The sequence below is a fragment of the Daucus carota genome, chromosome 2, assembly GCF_001625215.2.
Source record: "Daucus carota subsp. sativus chromosome 2, DH1 v3.0, whole genome shotgun sequence".
In the NCBI taxonomy this organism is placed as follows: Eukaryota; Viridiplantae; Streptophyta; class Magnoliopsida; order Apiales; family Apiaceae; genus Daucus; species Daucus carota.
Genome location: NC_030382.2, coordinates 37,314,023 through 37,337,751, shown reverse-complemented (window position 1 = coordinate 37,337,751; position 23,729 = coordinate 37,314,023). Strand labels below are relative to the sequence as shown.

Genomic DNA, 23,729 nt, shown 5'->3' with positions numbered 1-23,729 from the left:
CAGACGCGCATATCTCTATCTCTCACTCTGTCTCAAAATCTCTCACCCAAAAACACAATCTCTCTCCTGCTTACTGCATTCGTAGACCACCGACGTGCCCCCATCTGAATCAATCCCCACCATCTTCTTCCACCTCCTCTCCCAATCCGAACTCTTCTCTCTCTCCCTCTACTCGTCCTCTGCCCTTAGCACTCACCAAAACGACATCGACATCTCCAAGATCGACTGTACTGTTTTCAAAGAATCCTCCGCGACTGAGATTCTAGCTTCTAGAGTTAGAGATTGAGATGGGTGTAGCCGCAGATCGTTTTCAAAGAGGAATTTTTAGGCGGAAATGGTGCGCACGCAACCTATTCGATGTTTTGTCTCAGAGAATTAGGGGTTTGAATTGGGGTGTTTTCAGATTAGGGTTTTACTCTGCTTTTCTCTGGTATGAATTTAATTTTTGGGCTTCGATTGGTCGATTTTCATGCTTTTGTAAGTTTTGTGGGTTCGATTTTGATTTTTTTGCAATTAGGGTTTCATATAATTTTATACGGGTTTCATGCTCATGTTTCGATTTGTTGATTTCTTATATTTCGTATTTGTCGAATTTTTATTTGTGTGGGTTTTGTATTTGTCGAATGTGTACGCGTGTATGCAATCCATGTTTTTTTTTAATTTTTTCTGGTTTGAACATAGAATTTACACTTTACAAGAAGGTCTATGTTTAATGTTGATTTCTTGAGGTCAATTTCTGATCATTTTTATTACAAGATGAGTACAGAGTGAAAGAGAAATAACAGAGTTTAACCACTACTAGCGGATCGCAATGAGTTCAAGAACAGGGGAGCCATTCTAGCAAGGTAACTACTTTTACTTTATATCTCTAGTGCATCTTTTCCTTAAGCATCATCACAATAGCATTTCTTCAAAAATGGAACTATTATCTGTTTTGGTTGTTGGGTGTTTTTTTGTGTTTTTGTAAGTATTTTGGGCTTCTCTTTGGCATGGAAGGTACTTGAAATATAAATCATTTAAATTAAATGAGGTTTGTACTATTAGCAGACTAGCAATTCTGACAATTTTCCCTTGTTTATTTCAGCTAGTCCTAGCGGCTCAAATAATTTGATAGACTGCACAGTTTATAGGGCATGGTGTTCTTGAGGTACATGTTTTAATTAGATATCAATTATACTTTTGTACACTACTTCCCTTTTAAATTAATGCTAACCTCTCTTTCTATACGAATAAAAATAAAATAGTCTCAATCCTGTGTTATAATCGATATTGATTTATAAAATCGTGTGTGAAAACTTATTTTAATGCTAACCTCTCTGTCTATACAGATAAAAATAAAAAAGTCTCGATCCCATGTTATAATCGATATTGATATATAAAATCGTGTGTGAAAACTTATTTAAATTGATAATTTTTTCCAATCCCAACGATATCACTCTAAGATATCACGTTAAAAGAGTTTTAGTGTTAAAGCCTCACTTGTTTTATGTAGAAGCTTATGTTTTGGTTCAAGTCTTTATTATATAATTTTGTATTTAAAGTTTGACAGATGGTGTGCCACACACATTGCATAGACAAACTATACAACTTCTTTTGTAAGATCTGAGTGTTTTAAAGACCATATAAGGAATAGTTATTACTAGAACATGTTTTAAAAAAAAAAATGTGTGTTCCTGTGATCTCTTATTTTGATATGCCTTTAGAAGTGATTCAAGAAATTATTAATTTCGTCTCGATCCCATGTTATAATTCAAAGTATCATTTTATTAAGATTGAACTCTGTCTATTTATAGAAATTAAAGCACTTTTATGATTCTTTTAATACTTCTGTATTCATACTTTTTCTGTTCAATCTTTCTAGGTTTGGCAACAGAATACAAGAATTGGTGGAATTTATGATGTTGCTTGGCTGATAGATGATCTTCATGGTGTAACTTTGTCAAGTGAAACCATAGACAGAGTAGATGCAACTGTCATGTATAGTGCAAGTATGAACTACAAGAGCTATTTGATGTATTATTTTTGTAATAAATAGTACATCACTTTGCGGTGTGCTTGTTTTTCCGTTGGGTTAAATATGTATATGTTCCATGTGTATTAATGAATGAATATTTCGGAGTGAAATAAATAAAATATGTTTTTATATCTGAGAAATGTATATAAATAAATGGTTTTGTAAACCCCAATTGTGAGCCCCATTGGTGGGGCCATATTTCTCAAGAATTCAGAGTTTATTGCAACACTTACTGAATGTTGGCATAGGTAAAATAAAATGATGCCTTGAGTGAATATTGCAACCTCAAACGCAGTGTTGCAAAAGTGTTGCTACAGAGTACTACGGCAGCGGTGCTGAAGGCAACACCGAAAAAGTGTTGCGGTTTCCATTTTCAGGGTTACAGCATCATTTTTTTGACTTGCGGCAACATTTTATTAGGGTTGTCGATGTGCATCTATGGTGTAGTGGCGGTTTGTGAAATATTCAAACCGCAACCGCACCACAAAAATTAAAAACCACGTTTTGTGGTGTGGTGCGGTTTGGGCGGTTTTTTGATCACCCCTACATAGCCGTGTGAAATTGGTGCTTAATTTGTATTATAAAAGTTAAATTTGGTATAGACATGTGTTAGTTTAATTACAGAATCTAAACCATAATGATTTCGAGAGAAATCTATGACCATTAAATTTCAGGTTAATTAGTAAACTATTATTTGTTATAATATTACACTGCTTTGTTGCCAGCATGAACATATTAGGGGAAGTAATCAACCTGACTTAACTTTTAGTATCTAAACTTAATTATATTATTAGTTAGTTAATTTACTTGTTAATTAATTAGTTTAATTGGAAAAACCAAGACCCAATTCTTGTGTTCTATAGATGAATTGTTTGATATTAATTTGCAATCTATACAAACAGACAGTCCTTAAGGAACAATATCTGGTATTCACTGATATATTACTTGCTTGCGAATGTGTATACTTACACATCTGTATTATACGCAACAAAATTGTTCATCAAAGTGCAAAATAATTTTAGTCCAAGCCACCAAAATGCAATTTTGTCTATGAAATGTAATGTTTATTCACTATAAGTAAGTTGTTTGGGATGATTTTGGTTGGTTTGGCTTGCGCATGAGTTAATTACAAGTCCTTGTATCCATTTTGAGCAGGTGGAAAAGATTGCCAAGAATCATGTTAAAATAAAATATAATTTTGACTATAAAATAATAGAAGATTGCCAAGAATCATGTTAAAATAAAATATAATTTTGACTATAAAATAATAGAAGTCTGTGGGTGATTCTAGATTATTCTTGGTACATGTATTTGTTTTTTAATGTTCAATGTATTAGTGTAGATACCTCTAATCTATGGAACTATCCATATAAAGTTCGAGTGAGTCTTTTGGTTTCTAGCATTTAAGTAAGTATTTACATCTTTTTATTGAGTCCTATATGGTCTTGCATAAAATCATTTGTAATAAAGTAAATTTCAAGCAATACTTTTTATATAAAATCCTCTTCTCCTGTGAATATTTGAATATCTGAGTTGTGTGAATTTGAGTGAGATCCTTTTTTCCAACAAGTCCGACCTCTACTGTTACAGGGTCATGATTGCTAAATTGAACTATAAATCAAATTTTTTTACTTCCAGCTCACTAAAATTTCGTGTTGTTGCTTTGCCCATGTGCCATCAAGCATGGTTGGGGGTAGCATAGGGAGGTGTTGGTGCAGAGGCCACACGACGGCCGCGCTCTGACCTGCTGTTCTCTGCAAATTTAACACTCCCCTGATGCATACCCTGCTGCTTCTCATCTTCAGTCCACTCAGAAACGTAGTAATGTTCTTCACTACCTTTAACAACGTCTCTTGAAGGTGGTAGAAACATGCTACCCCATTGAGGAAAGTGAACCAATGTCACAGGCATGGTGCATGCTACAATCATAATTCCCATGTATGTTAAGCCCATTGCTGTCGATATCTGTGAGCTTGTAAAGAACAGAAGCTGTGTCAATCCAGAACCAAAGTTCCCTCCCGCACCAGTCATGCCGGATATAATACCTAATGATCGACGTGAAATGAAAGGAATGATGCCAAAAGTGGCTCCACATGCAGCTTGTGCTCCCACAGAAAAGATAATCATCATTGTTACAGCAATTGGAAGTGAATTAGAGCGGCCAAGGAGAATGCAGAATACGCCTCCTAGTGTTTGTAGGATCCAAAGAGTCCAAAGCCTACCCCTCATGCCAAACCTTCGAGCAGCAACATCCGAAGCATATCCACCAAATGGGCGAGCCAGGAGATTAGCCATGCCAAATGTAGCCGCGATTATCCCAGCTGTTTGGAGCTTCAGATCAAATCTGTCACAATATTCAACATCCACAAGGTAACTTCATGTCAAACTATATATTAGCTTATAAATTGACTAAATAGAGTTGTTCAGCATTGTTTCTGCTTGAGCAGTTATGTTGTTTCCTATTTATTATGTAAAAAAAAATTAGGAAAGAAAGCGAGGAAAGAAATAAAACACTACCTGTCGAAGAAGTATTCAGCGATGACATTGTCAGTAGACAATTCCACACCCATAGAGTATCCATACAAAAGAACAAATATCCATGTTCTGTAGTTGGTGACAGCATACCAGAACACCTGGATGGACAAAGGAACATGAGTATATATGTCAAGTACTCTATAACTGAAAGTAGTATTACCAAAGGATATAAGGTGTTTTACTGAACAAACCTTGGAGAATTTATCTTTGGATACATCACCCTTCTTCTGTAAAGCGCCAAGGTTGCCATCAGGCAAGTCTTGACCAAGTGTTAACACCAAGATCCCCATGATCACGTGAAGCCAACCAGGGATAAAAAAGGCAATCCTCCAGGCAGTGAATGGAGTAGCTCCAAAACGTTGGATTAGGTCGTAAAGAAGAGGCATGATCAGCTGAGTGGCTCCTCCTCCCATGTTCCCCCATCCGGCTGCAGTGCCATTTACAGTTCCTATAATCTTACCATTGAACATGGTGCTCATCCAATACTGACATGTCACAAATGTCGCGAGGGAGAACCCAATCATAAACCTGACCGCTATGTAGCCACTGGCGTCTGCCACAAATGACATGCAGAACACAGTTGGGGCTGTAAGCATGATGACAAATGCACAGCCATATCGCGGCCCCAACAGATCACAAACTGCTCCCATTACAAGCCTGGAGAATATGCTCCCAGACACTGAAGCCACTCCAGCATTGCCAACATCCCCTTTTGTCAAATTAAGATTGTCGCGAATGATTGGGACTAGTGGAGCAGCCGCAAATGTGGAAACAAAACAGGTAAAAAAGGAAATCCAAGAAAGATGAAAAGTCCTCATGTGAGGATTGGCAAAGGAAAACAGCTTGAACACTTTGGCCTTGTGTTCTGAATCAACAGGCAAATCAAATTTCGCTGTTGGATCAGTTGGTACAATCGGTGAAGCCACTGAGAAAGCCAGAACAGGCTCCCTGCCAGTGACTCCATGCATCGAGCTTCCTGGTGATCCCTCAATACCACCCATTTTCTCGATATGAATGTTTGTTACAAGATAAGGCTTGTAATAGTTTATGAAGATGCTTTAAACATATACTCTGATCTTGTTTCTTATATAGGCTTTAGAGTTGACATTTTAAATATCTGATAACCCTCTTATGAAAGCCTCTGGAGATAACCAGTGGTTGCATAATGAAACGTGAGGCCAAGTGATAACTAATAATAATAATCCATTTCATTAAGTCAAATTATGAAAAGTATTAGCCTGATCATGCATCTGAAAGGATAAGAATTATCAGTATATACATTCTTCGTATCATTATCAACAGTATGTGTTGTTTTTCATTAGCTTATTACAACTGTGAGCCTATTTCCAACACAACTGGGATAAATAATTATTTGTTTAGAGTCAACTTTTGCAGCATTTATACTAGTACTTAAAAGAATAAAATGGCTAAATGTCACAAATATTATATGTAAAAAGTTTTTGTATCTATGATGAAGACAGATACAGGTCAAACTTAACCTTTCACAACGTCTGGGAGTTTAGTTGAGTCTGCAACTTGCAAGAAATGATTATTGTCAATGATCTGGTTTATGGTAATGTACATGAAATGAAGAGTTTTATTTATGAATATCATAGCCCTCTTCTTATTCACCAAAAAAATGATTATAGTTTGCAAAATCATAAATTTACGCGCACATATGACATATGTCCTAAACTTTTGTCAATTTTGATTCCTGACAGTCTGACACTGCCGCCCATCCCCCATTTTAGAGGGGCAGCCCCTTTGCGGTTCCAAAATTTTCCTAAAGCCTATGATAAACACAACTCGGAATTATGTACGTTAAGAGAAAACCCAAAGTACACAATATTTTCTAATTACTTCATGCAAGAAAACATTTAGACGTGAGGCATCTGAGATGCAGCAAAGAGTTTAGCATCTTTTATAAGCCACTATCTCAAACATAATTCGACAAAAACTTTCAGCGGCCAGAATAATTCAGAATACAGTTACAAAACACCGAGATGATAAAATTATTGAATTGCACAGCACGGATCGTTAGCAAGTACATAGTTTAAAGTTATTTTTATAACTTAATACGAAGTACACGATAAGTATGTGAATTGTCGATAGACAAACATACAAGTCCTCTCATAATGATAATTATGGGGACAAACAAGCTAGCAGATACATTAGTACACAACAACTTATACCATACACTGTTTAATTATTTGTACTTCCACAGCGAGGGGCTGGTTTGTAGAGCACAACAGTAACATACTTTTCACGAAAGCGATGCGTGAGTCCAAGTGCCACTACTGGTCCTTCAGTTTCTCTGTTCTCACAGTAAACATGGTTGAGGACCGCATTATGTGGCAGGGGAAGTGATCCAGGAAAGTCACTACTAGCTGAGGAGTTTAGCAATGTGTCATCCAGGTGATTTGGGACTGTAGGAGGTCCTTTTGCATAGTTGTCTTCTGGATAGACATTATTGTAACTAGCATCAGGAGATTTTGGAGCTTCGAATCCTACTACAATTGCCTCATTCTGTGTAAAAGTTTCAAGTTTAGCATCTACTTAAGTTTGATCATAAATTCCAATCAGTGAGGGTATGCAGCTTACCTGATTTTGACCATGCAGAATGTTCTTTTGTGGTATATCCACTCTGGAAAGTAGGGATTTTTCAGTCAAATAAACTGTGAAAAAGAAAAAGTCGTTAGTAATTATGGTGAAGGTGCATAGATATAACATATATGCATGTTTATGAATGATAGTAAACAACTACATAGACCACAAAAGGAATTATTTTGGAGTCAGTCTGTCATTAATTTTTCACATTCTCATTGATATACGCATCCCAGATAAACACATACATGAAAAACAGAAATGCCCAATATGTACTAATATACCACCCACTTCTCAGGAATTTATTACTACATCATAACAAACAAAATTGAGAAGACAAATTCCAGTACTGAGAGAAAAATTTTATTGACTGGTGTGACGAGCATTGTTGTTTGTAACAAGAGCTTTTACAATTAAATGTACTTTTTTGAATGTACTTTCTAGTTCATAAGTTATTAAACTAATTTACACAATGAAGAGTTTATTAATTTTTTCTTAATTACTTCTATGCATGAAAGCATGTGGCAGAAATTTATTGTTTACAACTGTGCAAGTAAGAACATATAATACCCTGTGCACAGGCTATATTTCGTCTTTGGCTGCATTTATGCAAACATATAAGAAGTTAGATAAGCTGGTATTCGACAATTTGCTCTCATTGATGGTATTGAGAAGGCACAAGCATGATGTCATTGCCAATATCTTGAGAAGGAGGCTAAATTGCAGGAACTTCAAGCTTTCATCTATAAAGTGAAGAAGGGTTCGTTGCTGATTGTGATGCAGGAGTGTTGCATGACTTGGGGAAGTCAAAGAGTGCTGATATTAGATATATTCATGGATTTTACCTGAGTCGTTGAATTAAGATGATTGACTTGATAAGACTAGAGGAAGCCAGAAAGGCTTTGGGCCGGTATGAAGAAATTTTTTATTTTTCTAGTACTAAAGAAATATAGATGTAACAGGTAGTAAGTATGGTCGAGCCTGCTGTTGAGCTTGGTGCCTCGAATGTAAAATTTACTCGATATGCCCTTATACCACATCTGAAATAAAATATTTTAGCTTTAACTGTGACTTTAGCTAATCATTTGCGACAGATGCACAAAGTAGCTTCACTATGGGATGACAGATGGTAGATTATGGCATCATCACGCAAGAACACACTCATAGTATGGGCCAACACTAAACGATGAAGACTGTGGCACCATTAGGCCAATCATAAGGATAAGGAAAGATTTTGGCACAAACTACAGTAACTGAAACACAATGCTGAATACAATTAGATTGCATTCACTTGCCACAGATGGAGATGTGTCCCTGAGTTGAGGGTGTTGGTCATTGTTGTCCAGGAGTTGTTAAGACTTATGGCGTGGAAAACAATAGATTTGAAGGGGGCACTGGCAAAAGGATTTCAGCAGGGGGCATGGACAAGCAAGATCGTTGACCAAGAAAATTACATAAATGGGAGCTCAAATAGAAAATAAAATTTAGGTTTCCACAAGTTCGCTTGACAGCTACATGTCTCAACAGAGGCTTTGGGAGTATATAGTAGAATGATCCCAGCCTCCAATTGTGGCACGTAAATAAATTGCCATGTAAATTATTGCTGGTTGAAAAGCAGGGCTTGTGTCAAGAAGAATAGGAAATGTTGCAAAAACTTCTGAAAGGATCAGATTTCAGAGTACTAAATATCCTTCCTCAAGATAAGTATCATTTTGCTTTGCATCAGAATTCAACCATAAGATAAGAATTAGAAAATTAATAATCTAGTGTCTTGCATAAACAACAATACTTAGAATAACACTGAAAGTATGTAAATTAATTGAAGTACTTTAAAGTTAGAGGATCAAAACAATTGTATGAGTGCCTCTAAATAGGAATGCAGTCATTTAATTTTCTGAAGAACAATTATGAAATGAAGTCACTCCTTGACGTCCCTCTCATATTCCATGCTTAATCCTAGAATATATCTTTCAGAACCTTGACTCTCTATGTCAGATACTGTGAGCGAGAATCAAACCCAGAATTGGGACGACGAAGGATAATCCCTTACGCCCTTACCACTGGGCTACCTCATCTTGTTCATTTATAGTCTAGTTAATCTTCAAGAAGACCCTGAGCTTCTATTTATTTTCTGTAAGTAAACTAGTAATGATCAATATATCCTCACTATCCACGTTAAAACATGTGGATTTCTGAAAGAGGATGATTTTTCATAATTATGTCTATGATATTAATGTGTTCCATTGTCAGTTCTAATTTACGATGAAGGTGACCTTTTACACATTTCACTAAATTTTATAATAACTCTGATGATTCCTGTTGCTTCGCTTCGAAATTTATTTTCCAAAATTGATTCATATCAATGCCGCAAACAATTTATTATCTATTGGCATTGATAACAAATTCTTCATCCTATCAGCCTGCATTTTATGACAAAATGCGATAATGCTTAGTCATTTCAGATGGTTAGTTCTATATCTACAAATTACAAGAAATTATCAACTACAATCAATGCATTTAAGGAAACCCCAAAATACCAACTACCCTGTGACGAAACTGCCTAAATACAACCCCTCAGCGTTACATTCAAATAAAAAACCAAATCCAAAGTTCTACGGATTTCTTTGCATCTATAGAGTATTAAATTTCAGAGACGTCATTGGTAGAAAAAAACGTCAAATGACAAATAAGCAGCTCATGCTAATGCTTACACGTAGCGAACATGCAGAACTAACAAATACGTGTTCTCCCAAACTGCTTACACGTAGAGCTAATGCCACATAACCGCATTGGTTAACTTGGAGTTTCAAAAGTTATGCTTTAGTGTATCAATAACATGAACTCAAAAAACAATTACATGAATCCAGTAACCAGTTATACAGATTTGGTCAAATCGATCTCTCATTTGTGCATAACAATAATGCTAAATGCAAAAAACAGGTTACCATAGAAGGAATTTTATATCTAAAAATTAACACTAAAATCATAACTGAATCAATAAACATCTGCAATAAAACATTAGAAATTGACATACTAATGGATAGAACTTCATCTTCTCACTTCATATAAACTTCCATGTCCTTAAATGATAAATATATTATTAACAGGACATATATACCTTCAAATTCAACATGCAAGAGTATATTCCAAAAAATGATCATATAATGAACCAACATAAACCAAAAAACAACAGCATCATGAGTAACAGAAGAACCAAACCTGGTTTACTGCAGCTCTAGCTCTTCAACAAAATTATTGTCACCGATTTTTTATTGAACAGCTGCAAAAATAATGGAAACCGAAATTAAAGTGGGCTTAAGCCATTGAGTAAATAAAATTTGCTAAGAGAAGAAAAAGATAAAATAAAATAAAATCATCTAAACGAACCCACAATAGAATTCTTGATATAATTTTTAGGTGAAAACGAAGCACACAAACACACGTTTAAGGTTAGAAAGAGAAACAGAGAACAGTCTACCTTGTGTCCTCCCCTCACCAAAACTTCTTTGAATTGTATGTTTTTTTTTGTTAAATAGTGCTATGTGTGGGTATATCTTACAAAAAAAAAAAGTTAAAAGTCAGAAAAAAAAAAGATAAAATGGGTTGAGTTTGGACTACGGGCTTATTTCAAGAAAAAGATATAAAACATAGTTGAATTTCGGCTAAAAATTTGAACGAGGCCAGCTCTTAATATACATGACAAGATTCAAGTTCTACCTTCGACTCAAACTATGGCTCGAGTTTTATTTATCGAGTTTGAGTTTTATGTATCCAGTCGAGTTGGGTTATTTTATATATTGAATATTTAATATTATTTAAACTTGAGTTTGAGTTACTCCTCGAGTTCAAATTTACTACTTTTAATTTTTTTTCTTCTTTCTTATTTTCAATATTCAAAATTTTAGTTAATAATTATTAACTTTAAAGTATAAAAAGACTGCAATTTAATATCAATCAATGCAAGAATAAAAGCATGCAAGAAAGAAAGGCAAAACTAAAACAAAAATAAAGAACAAAAATTATGTATATTCATCTCAACCAGTCGGATTCAAATTAAAGGAGTGAATATAAACCAAACACTGAGAAAAACAGACTCGCCTTTAATCCTTTATTAAATTTATTATTCATTCAAATTCCAATTTTGATATCTAATACAGGAAATTCCGTTTTTTAATGTACATTTTGATTATTTATGATCATATTCTTGAATATTAATCTTTTATCTCACTTTTTTTGAGAAAAAATATTAAAACACTTAGCATAATTTTGTATAAATGTTTGTGATTGATCAACGGATAGCATGATTTTGATAACATTAGTTGATTAGGAAATTTATCAACTGATCTTCAATAACAAATTAGCACTTTCATATTAGTAGTTTATAAAATAATTGGTCAATGGATATAGGCATTATTTTATCAAATGAATGTGTAATTAGGATGATTAATTATACATATTTTAAATTATATAAATTATTCATGTGAAATGAAGATTAACGGCTAATTACAAGCAAACAACTGATAAAAAACAATAGTTCATCAATTATTATCAAGATCAATCAATGACTTGTGAAAGTGAAGCTATCAACTACTATTCATTAACGTCTAACCTAATAAACTATAAAGGCGATTTTAATACTTATTAACGATTGTCTTGAAACTTAGCTATTGGTAAAAACTACTCAAATGAATAAGACGAGTGTCACGTGAGTTGATCTGCAATGCAATTTTGAAATTTTTGAAGAACTCGAAAAATGTCATCTTTTTTCTTACAAATTTGGAGTGTATATTGCGGAATGCAATCACTTACAAGACAAATATTTTTCAAAGTATAAAAGCCAAAAGAATAAAATAAAATATGTTGTTTTTGGTAGGATTGTAAATTTGAATATATAACCAAGTAGTCAGTTATTTACATAATTAAACCCCTTAGCTAAAACACCATTACCAAGTATACTAACTTTAATCTTGGAAATATAACATATAATCAATTAAATTGTCAAAATACTACCTTCGCATTTTCATTTCTTCTCTCTCCTCACACTTTCTCTCAACCGATCTCCTCATCAACTCAACTCCTTTCTTTGTTTCCTCCGTATTCTACCTCCGAATGTCGTCGTCGCCGCTGAGCGGTGGGGTTTCAACCACAAACGGTGCATCCCCACACAAAGGTAGTACACACATATCTTTCATTAATCCTCGTGTTTCCTCCCCTCTCTTCTCTACTTCGTCAGTCCATCGCCTTTCATCGATCCAGTCAGTATGCCACCAACCATCGTCGCTGACGAGGTGGTTCGGCCCTCCACCGATCACCTCCATCAATTCCTCCTCACCCCTTTTGTGCAACTTCATGTAGTAGTGCGAGGCGAAAGTAGGAGTATGAACAGAAGTGGAGGCTGAGTATGAGTATGGAGGGATTGCTTTGTTTGATTTTGATCGTGGTATAGGCATTTCAAACAGTGAATCAAGTGTATCGCATGAAGAGAAAACTCTCAACGTAGAAATAAGTTGGTTTGATTTTAATTGATTTTGTGGTTGCTTTTAGTTGATTTTGTGTTTGTTTTTTGATATTAGTATTGGCCCCGCGGAGTTACTTATTTGAGCCATCTGCAATCAATTGCAATTTAGTATGCAAATAAATGTATTTTTAACCGATTGTTTTACAAAGTTGCATTTCTGATTGCATATATGATTGCTAGCAGTTGCACACATTGTTGTATATGCAACCACCGTATTTTTGCAAATATTTTCATGAACATGGCAATTTTGCAATTTATTTTAAAAGTTAGACTGTATTTTTGAAAAAAAATCTTTTAAACTTGGTTACTTATGAAAAAAGCCCTAGCTAATTAAATTGGATAATGATATCATAAATAAACATTCGGGAGGAAATGTAAAACAAAATTCTCTCCAACCACATATCCCCCTTATTTAAAAATTTAGACAATCTCGTAATGTTGGTTATATTTGTCGAAATTCTAGAGACCTGTAAAAAGATTTGACATTATCTGTTACAATAATAAAATAAAAAAATTTAAATTATAACAACTTGAAATAATAATAACAAAGTATTTTCAAAATATAGTCGGCCATTATAACAAGTATCATCCGAGTACAACATCTTAAAGATTCGACAAATTTTACATATTCAATATTGTATATTATCATAACTAATTATTTTAGTCAAGACTATTGGAATACTCTAATAAAATTAGTTATAATGGTTATCTATATGTCAAGAATAGTATGTTATTATTATTTTAAGATTCCATATATATTGGGACATGAAAATTTGAGCGAGATGGAATGTTTAGAAGATGGTTTGCCATCAATAAATATAGATGATCAAACTTGGATAGGTATAATTACAACATGTAAAGTTATAGTTTTTTTTTAAGAAAAGAAGATAATTCAATAAATAATAGCCATACGGCATCTACAAGAATGATCGAGTCGAACAAACATTGAAAAAATTAACATGCCTGTCTTCATACCCAAAATGAGACAAATAAGCGATGTTGAAATTGACGATGGTACATGTGTAGATCCTTACTCTCTGTTCACCATCTTTTTCAAAAACTCTGTTTGAGCTATCAGCCACAATTGCAATTCCCGGAAGGCTTTTATCGATGTATCCAAACCCCCTCTCACAAAAGATGGAGAGAAAAATCACACACTCGCACCAGGGAGAGAAATCAAACTATAATCAAAACAAACTAGAGAAAATCCAACTACAAACTAAAACAATTAGAACTGCACCACGACGCGTAGGAGATAATCGATCCACTCACAAATCCAAAAAGGCCCGCTAGAAGCGAATTAGAATGTAAATCGAAAGTTTCGATGATATAGATCTAAGAAAACTTTCCCCGAAGAGGGAGATTTATTAAGAAAATCAATGAAAAAGAAAAAACAATAAAAGAACTAGCAATCAAACGGAAAGATTTGGGGCTTTCCACCAAAAACCAATGGAAGCCCCGCCGGGGATGAAAAGAGGGAGGCGGTTAGAGAGAAGAGAGAAAAAGAGAGAACTGGGGTTTTTTGAGCATGTAAGTTATAGTTAATAGGTTACATGTGAAGTGGTATAAATATATCCATATTTAATATTTTGAGCATCAGTTAGACCTTTTGGCAAAGAGGTTGTTATTATAAGGACCTAAATTTTCTGAATTGTTTTTTTGTTCAATGATGGTTTTCTAAATGAGGAGGAATATTTTTTTTTATTCCATTTTGATGAATTTACAAATAACTATTATTATTTTTAATTAATACCCAGTCTAGTGGGATATCAGGAATTATATTATTTTAAATATTATGTGGATAATAATATCATGTGCAGTTTATTTCAAAATTTATGCAATTATGTGAATAATTGTATTATTTGAAAATTTTATAGATTATTACAATTATGTGATTAATTGTTAAATATATTATATATTTATGTGTAGTTTTGGTTTAAATTCATTTGAGCAATTATTGATGACCGTTATTGAAGTCATTATTTTGTTATTTTGAGATAATTCAAAATTATATTTTAAGTTCCAATTTTTAATTGGTATTTGATTGTACCAATTATTTTATTTGGATTTTACTTATAAAAATATCCAATTGATGATATTTTTATGTTTTTGAATTATTTACAATGTACAAAATTTTATATCTGATCATTTTCTTATTTTCAAAGTAAAGGAGTTTTCAAATAATTGAGAATTTTATTGATTATATAATTTTGTGAAGAATGACATTATTTACAATATTATCTGAAATCAATGCAATGATTTTATTTAATAGTGGTACGTGTTAAATATACAATATTATTTGTTTAATTTAAGGATCAAAACGAGGAGTGAGTTTGGTACTTTCATAAGATAAGTAACAGGTTCTAGAAAGGTGTCAGATGAAATGGCTTAAGATAGAAGAATAATGTTCTAACTGACAGAGAGTTAATGTAAGATTATCGGATGTGATCTTGACTAGTAAAATAGATATTGGATTTCAGATTTTCTAGAGTGGGATTTCTAACCTTGTATGTATAGGCTATCATTGTGTTGAAATTGCATAGGTTCATAGAGATGGGGGAATCACCATCCCGCATAGAGTCTGTGAGATCATATCACCTCATGTAGCTAAACCACTACTTGCACTTTTACATCCACTCGTTCATGCCCCACCGATGAGGGCAATATCTTTTGAGAGCTATCCAATACCTTCTACCACTTCTCTTATACCAACTGCGAGGAATTCATACTAAGCAAAGTGATGAAAAGTGTATAACACAAAATAGTGGTGTCCATTTGACATCCTTTATCACTAGTTGTGTGAGTTCAAAAGACCATAAACTAAAAGTTAGGGGATCTTAGTTATTATGATATTGCAATTGATTGAATTATTTTAATTGATTTATTGGGGAGCACTTATGTATTTTTATTCAGGTTTTGTTCGTAGCAAAAGAATAACGAGTGTCTTGGGCTGACAAGAATCATGTCGATAAAGAATATAAAAATGACAATCCATTTATTTCAGTTGACAAGCACAATAGATCTTCTATGTTGAAGATTGTATATGGAATAATTTATATTATGTTATTAAGAAACATGAGGAGTTAAGGAGGATGAAAAAATTGATACACTTAAAGTGTGCTGACTATTTTTTTCCAATTTCTATTTATAAACATTTACTTTTCTCTCAAGTTCCTCAGTAGGTACCAATTCCTAAAAATTAGATACGTTTTGGTGAATGTAGGAAGATTACCATGATAATAAAAAATTTCACATTGGGTATGTCAAGGATCCAGTTGGATACACCGGAATTGGTGAAATTTATGTAAAAAATTAAGTGGATGGAATTTATTAAATAACAATGTTATCTTCTACATCGGGTTTAAAAGATAGTTTCATCTTAGATATATATCTTGACTTCGATAAATCAGTGGGAAGAATGAAACAGATGCAGCCACATGTGATCATAAGGTTCATGATAAATTTTTTGAAGGTAAAATTTTATTTAATTTGCGATCATGATGATCAAGAATTTAAAATTCGTGATTACAAACTTCACTCATGTATGGACATGTTGATTTAGCTGGTTGAATATATTAGAAATTTATATTGTATAGTGAATGGTGGACATGATGCAAACCACATGGCAAAAATAACTAATATAAGATTGAAGAGAATGTAGATTACATAGAAAAACACACACACATGTGTGTGTGTGTGTAGTTTTCTGATTATAAAAATCAATAGACTCTAATTTTTATCATATGTAATAATTAATGTTTATTGATTGATTTTCTATTTTCGTTGAACTTAATAAATTATGAGATTAAAAGGTTAAAGAGTATGTAATTAAGAAAATCCATTGTGGAGAACAATTTGCTGGGGATTGATGGTTGTGATATTAAGTGTAATTAGTAATGGGTACCCACTATAGATAATGGTATTTCAATAGGTGGAGAAGAGTTAATCATTTTGATATATCTTTAAGAATCACTGAGATGATTATAGAGATTATTCTAAGCAAAGGGTTATCTCAAAAACATAAAATTGAATTGATGATGAAAATGAACTGTGGGCCTAATTGAGATATCATGTACACTAAATTCTTCATCTATAAATGGGATGTGAGCCATATAACCAATTAACGAAAGTTGGATGTAAAAATGAATGAGAAACTCACCAAGTCCTCGTAAAATATAATAGGAGAACAGTTTTGCAAGTATGTGAAAAGAAACTTTTGTAGAGATATAAAATCCATAACCATATCAAAATATATAAATTATCCAACCAAAAACAACATCTTTGAACTTCATATCATGAGCATCGCTATCGTACGTAGCATTCCTAAAGATTTGATGATAAGTCGATGTCCGTGAACTTTTCCAAGAACAGAAGTCTTTCGAGTCGAACTTCACATTGTTAGCAAGGTGCTCATTGACCGATGCAATCCTGTATTCACAATAGTTATTCAGACACTACCAATTCATTAAAAAAACAGTTTAAAAATTACTATAAACTCTGCACATACTATTATAGAACATCAAAAGGCACAATTTTCATTATAAATATACCTTACAACTCATCTGCAATCTTCCATGCCCTCCAACGTCAGATTCAAAATCAAGCCTACCACGAGCCTGACCATCTGAAAATTGTGAAGCTCAAATAGTTGTGTTATTTTGAATGCTGTAAATTATTAAACATAAATAAAATTAGGACAATTACTCACTCAAATTTCCACCGGAAGACGATGAAGTGTGAATAATGCTTTTACGAACCTTCTGCATCACAAACTAACCACATTAGATCAACTCATAAAAAAATGCCAACTAGAGGTTATTAAGACTATCTATTTTGGTAAATCATCTAACATTCTATGATTACTTTACCTGGAGATGACTCTTTAGTTGTTCCCTAGTTATTCCCCTCACGTTCATCTTTTGTAATATGGCCTTCGGTCTGGCTTCTGCAAATATTTTCCAAATCAAACATGTAAATTTCATAATAAAATTGTATCGGTAGAAAGTAACTTCTTAAAAAAATAAAATAAATATATATATATATATATAATCATATCATAGATATCATAAAGTATATAATATATTAATGTCCATAGATTATAAATACATGACAAAATATTATGACAACCAAACACTACATAAAAACATCAACACTCTTTTTCTTACTTTCTATAATATGATTATCTGATGGGTCTAGGTCCCTAGACACACAAAAGCGTAAATATATTGAAATATGTAATATGGAAAAGAACATACTTCATACGATAAACTTTTGCATATATACCATGGACTCAATTTAAAAAAGTTATTTTAAGAAATAACCAATCATTGATACGTATCAATAGCTAAACTATAGTGTGAGGGGGCAACCCCGAAGCTGTCATTCTATAGTCAATAAACATTATTTTCAATTTATCATTTTTGGTTAAAAATCAACGGAAAATATCGTCCAAGTAACAAACTAATCGAAGAATTTAAGGCACAACAATTTTTAAATCCAATTCCACCAATTAATAAATTACAAAGACAGTGTATGTATATGTAATATATGGATATAATAACAAAACAAAAATTTAAAAAGGAATTAATATGCATTAACGAATGAAACAATATATGTTACTTACCAAAATAGCCACCAAGCTCCTCTGCAGCACGAGTGAAGCGCTCATGTAGCTCCGGCGTCCACCGGAGTCTTGGCTTACTCTTTGGCGAATTCGGACTTTCTACCTCCACTTCCAAAGCATTCGGACTTTCTACTTCCACTTCCAAATCATTCTCATGACTAGATCTCTCTACTTGTGGAGCATTTGTTTGTTGAGTCGCCGAAGAATTATTCATGGCGTGTTGTTGCATAGAATATTCATACAGGAAACCTTGAGGATAAAGTGGTGTATTATTCATCATTTGATGATTCTCAACACCAAAACCTTGATTCAGAGTGTGGTTCACCGATACATGTTCAAGATATGTCGGGTGGATGGAACTCTGAAGCTGGCCATGAAAATTTTCATACGGATTTTCACCAAATAGAATCGGTGCAAATCCTGGTGGAACAATTGTGTTCTTGTCACGCGGTTGCTGTTGTTGATAGTTCTTATACATGTCGTTCAGAGTGTGGTTCACTGATACATGTTCAAGATATGCCGGGTGGATGGAACTCTGAGGCTGACCGTAAAAATATTCATATGGATTTTCACCAAATCTCGGTAGAATCGGTGCAAATCCTGGAGGAACAACTGTGTTCTTGTCACGCATTTGTTGTTGTTGATGTTGTTGCTCTTGATGAATCTTATACATGCCTGAAGTTGTCATGAGTATTCCTGAATACATCTTTTTTCTCTGTCTCTCAAGTTGTCTGTATTTTTTTTTTGTGCTTGTTGATTAAGATGGTGTCAACGCATCCTACTTATAACACATGTTCCGGCCGGTCAATTATTCCTTTAGTATAAAAGTACTTTTATGAATAAAAATACAAAATATTAGAAAGTATACATTTTTTAAGTATCTGATAATCACAAAAAAGTAACTATCCAAAAAGATGGTATCTGATATTTTTTATGAAATACAAAAAGATTTCGTTCAAATATCTTTTATGAATATGAACTAGGAATATGTTTTGCTCATTAGGCCTAACACTGTTGGGCCGACACTAACACAAGATTCAAAAAATTAGACCAATATTGAGGCCATGGGCTTTGCTCCATAAATTCAAAGTTGTGCTATCCTAACTAACACACAGTTATTCATATTTGAGTTTGTGGTGGCTTCAAAAAATTATTTTATAAATTGTATAATAATTCAAATTAATTATTCATGTAATTATAAATTTTCAATGATAAAATTTAGAAATATTTAAATAATGTAAATTTATTTGGTTATATAATAAACATATCATATACTCCCTCCGTCCCCCTGAATTGTATATATTGGGGGACGGGGACGCGGCACGGACTTTAATGCTCCTGTAAAGTGTAGTTGTGTAATTTATTTTTAAAATTTTCTTTTTCTGAATTAAAGTTTGGATGTTATATTTTTATTCAGAAAAAGAAAATCTCAAAAATAAGTTACAGAACTATATTTTGTAAGAGCATTGAAATGCGTATCAAACAGTTGAAAAGAAACGTATACAATTAAATGGGACATAGGGAGTAATGTATAAGTTAAACATATTATCTTTGATTATTTATCATTAATTTGTAATATCAAGAAAATTTACTTGCATTTATTTATGCTCCACCTCACATTCTTGGAACTGTGTCATCTGAGTTTTCATAATCCTCAAGTATTTTAGCATGATCTCTTCGCGTGTTTCAAATTCACTATTAACATGAGAAACCACAAGTCTTGAGTGTCCACAGAATTTCAGATTCTTGACACTTAGAGTTCTGGCCAATCTTAATCGTGATATTAAAGTTTCATACTCAGTCTCGTTGTTGGTGGTTGAAAAATCCAACTTGCTTGCATATTCGACCATGAACATATCAGGGTTTTGAAGCACTAGCCTTGCACCAACATTTTTTGTTTTTGAAGGTCCGTCAAAAAACAACAACCAATATTCCATAGACTTCACATCTTATTTGGGTTCCTCTACTGTGTTCGCCTGCCCCCGACTTCCTGATTGTCAATGGTGCATTCAACAAGGAGTCAGCCAGAGCTTGAACTTTGATCGTCACTTGTGGCTTGTTTCGAATGTCAAATTCTTTGAGCTCTATTGCTTACTTGATCAACCTTCCACTAGCTTTCGAGCTATGCATTATGTTTTGAAGGGACTCGTCTGTGAAGACTTTATTATTGTGAGACTGGCTTTCTTGAAGCTGTAATCATAGTTAAAACAAACTTCTGTATCACGGAATAATTGAACTCCATTCCATGCAAAATATATCGGTAAGGTTAATTATTATACATTCTAGTCTGGTTACAGCATCGCCTAAAAACTTTCGACTATAAAAGTATAAACGAAATATTAAAAATAGAAATTGATAAAATGTGTGAAAATTTCATAATTCCAGCGGGTATAAAAATTATAGACAACTTTTCATATTGTATACACTAATAACATGTATCAAAATTTTATCGATTATCATGTTAAAATAATATATTTTATTTAAATTAGTTTAGAATAATAATAATAACTCACTGTGGCAAAATAAAAATAATAATAACTCACTACTTTAGAATATGTCATTCTCATGAGAACATATCTTAAAATTTTAATAAATTTTAGACGATTATTAATTTTATACTAATGTTATCACATAAATTTTATTTTAGACTTTAGAGCATCTCCAACCATCCAAAACCCTTGGCTAAAAGATGAGTTGTCATACTTAAAATAAAAAAATTTAGCCAACAGCTCCAAAAACTCAACTCCAACCATGCTCACCTGTTGTCTATAAATTTAGCCAACCTCCTATGGATGGCTAAATTTGTCGAACCTCTACAGGTCTGTAAGAAAATCTGTAGGAAGATTGTACATCATTTATTACCATATTGAACTGATATATTCTATTTTAACAATTTAAAATATTAATAACATATTACTTTTAAATTATAGCCAACCAATATATCCAGTACCATTGAAGCAAAATGTCTTACAGGTAATTTTACATAATGTCTTACAGGTCCAATTTAGCCAACGATTATAGCTAACGCCGTTGGAGATGCTCTTAGCCGTAAGACGTACTCCCTCTGTCCCAGTCAATTGTATACGTTTCTTTTTCACTGCTCGACACGCTTTTTAAGGCTCTTATAAAATATAGTTCCACAACTTATTTTTAAGATTTTTTTTTTGTATAAAAATATAAATGTTATACTTTTATACAAAAAAAGAAAATCTTAAAAATAATTTACAGAACTATACTATATTGAAGCATTAAAGTCTGTGCCGCGCCTCCGTCCCCCAATGTATACTATTGACCGTGACCGGGACGGAGGGAGTATTCCTGTTTCCTACTCCCTCTGTCCCGGTCAATTGTATACGTTTCTTTTTCACTGCTCGACACGCTTTTTAAGGCACTTATAAAACATAGTTCTACAACTTATTTTTAAGATTTTCTTTTTTTGTATAAAAGTATAAATGTTATACTTTTATACAGAAAAAGAAAATTTTAAAAATAATTTATAGAACTATACTATATTGAAGCATTAAAGTCCGTGCCGCGCCCCGTCCCCCAATGTATACTATTGACTCGGACGGAGGGAGTACCTCTTAAACTCCACACCGGAGTTTAGCACGTGGGCTTGTGGGCCCAATTGACAGCGGATCGAAAGTCCACAAAATTGTTCATGACAAATCACAAACATAACAGACAAGCCCAGGTGACATTCACGTGGCCATCAAACTGTATTCTAAACTGTTAGATTTCTTAGAATTTTGTTTTCTGGTGGCTACTTTGTTCAATTATTTGTATCGCTTTCGGTTTACTTTCTTGTAGCAAAATTTAATAAATACATAAATTAATATTAGCTAGTTGCGAAGTTGATACGAGTGCTTTAGGATTTTAGCACAATACTTCGAAATCTCATGAATTTTGATAGAATTTTAAAAAATTTAAAATAACTTTTCCTCAAAAAAAAAATTAAAATAACTCAACAATCTAATAAAATTCCTTCATTTTATAAAATTCACAAAAATCCATCATCATCTATATACCATCAGATTTTAGTAAATATTAAACAATCTTAGGGGGTGTATTGAATTAGGATTTTAAAAAATTCTTTACATTATGAAATCTGAAGATATTCAACTCAGATTTTAAAAATTATCAGAATCTTGATATATTCAATTGGGATTTTAAATTATGCTACAAAGTCTGGTGGAATTCGATCAAAATTTTAAATATTACTTAAAAATCCTATGATAAATAATTGGGATCCTGAAATCCATTAAAATCCGTTGATATTTAAATGTTGCTGATTTTTTTGGATTTTATTACTCCCTCTGTTTTGAAATAGATGTCCACTTTCAAAAAATTACACAGTTTAAGAAAAGTGGTTGTTCACAAATTAATTGTATTAAATGATCATAACATGTGGAGTGAGATTGATCTAAGAAATATAAATATGAGATATGTGGAGTAGAATTGACTTTAGAAATATGATTTTGAATTGAAAGTTGAAGTGGACAAGCAATTTGAAACATAATTTTTTTTTTCAAAATGGACATATAAATTGAAACGGAGGGAGTATATGATGGATTTTGTGGAATTGTTTAGTGTATTCTAAGTTTTTTGAAATACCACCAGAATTTATAAAATTTTAAAACATTGTGCTTAAATTCAAGAGAATCTGTATCAACTATGCGACATTTTATCAAGAATTCGTGTAAAATTGATATCGGATACAATCCATTAAAATCCATACATCAAAAACAATCCATTAAGATCTCAATTGAATACACACCCTCAATTGAATATCTGTGATTTTTTAAGTATAATTTAAAATTCCGATTGAATATCAAAAGATTTTGTAGCATAATTTGAAATCCTAATTATTTACCTCAAGATTCTAATAATTTTTAAAATCCGAATTGAATATTCTCAGATTTAAAAAATATCTTTTAAAATCTGAATCGAATACACCGCTATTAAAAATAAACAAATAAATTCAAACTGTAAGAATTGATATGTGCAGGATGCAACCGGAGTCTTAATTACCCGACTGTCCCAAAGGTTGTAACCTTCTTCATGTGGTCAAGAGACTCAAGACTCAAGAGGGTTGTGGATTGCATTCTCTCTTGACAATAATGATGTCACGAGAGTGTTAGATGTTCTTTGTAATCTCGCAAGTATTTCTGAGAATCTTCGTTGTTGTGGAAGATTGCTCAAACCGTGTCACTCGGTATTAAAAAAAAATATTAGAAAAGATTATTTTAGCTCATTATAAATTAGCTTGGTTAGTTGTTTTATATAAAATAGCTTCTTATAAATTAACTCGGTCATTAATTTTGATCATCTCCCAGCTAGAAAGGCACGTGATTTTATTTCCGTCTGATGAAAATATTTAAAAAGCTGATTTTATTATTTATAAATTATTAAATAAATTATATATTTAAAATAAT

The 23,729-nt window shown here is 32.8% G+C and overlaps 1 protein-coding gene and 1 long non-coding RNA gene across 2 annotated transcripts; one reads left to right on the top strand and one right to left on the bottom strand.

Annotated features, from left to right (window-relative positions):
• On the top strand, positions 1-2,145 carry LOC108206223 (uncharacterized). The gene is made up of 3 exons (XR_001804075.1): positions 1-845; positions 1,085-1,147; positions 1,862-2,145. It is a non-coding gene; the product is annotated as an uncharacterized LOC108206223 (long non-coding RNA).
• A 1,307-nt stretch (positions 2,146-3,452) lies between these two features.
• LOC108207952 (high affinity nitrate transporter 2.4) lies at positions 3,453-5,627 on the bottom strand. Its single transcript, XM_017378407.2, has 3 exons — positions 4,741-5,627; positions 4,532-4,647; positions 3,453-4,358 (listed from the first exon to the last, which is right to left on the bottom strand). The coding sequence occupies exons 1-3, from the start codon at positions 5,548-5,550 to the stop codon at positions 3,692-3,694; spliced, it is 1,593 nt and encodes a 530-aa protein (XP_017233896.1). The 5' UTR covers positions 5,551-5,627; the 3' UTR covers positions 3,453-3,691.
• Between the last annotated feature and the right edge of the window lie 18,102 nt (positions 5,628-23,729).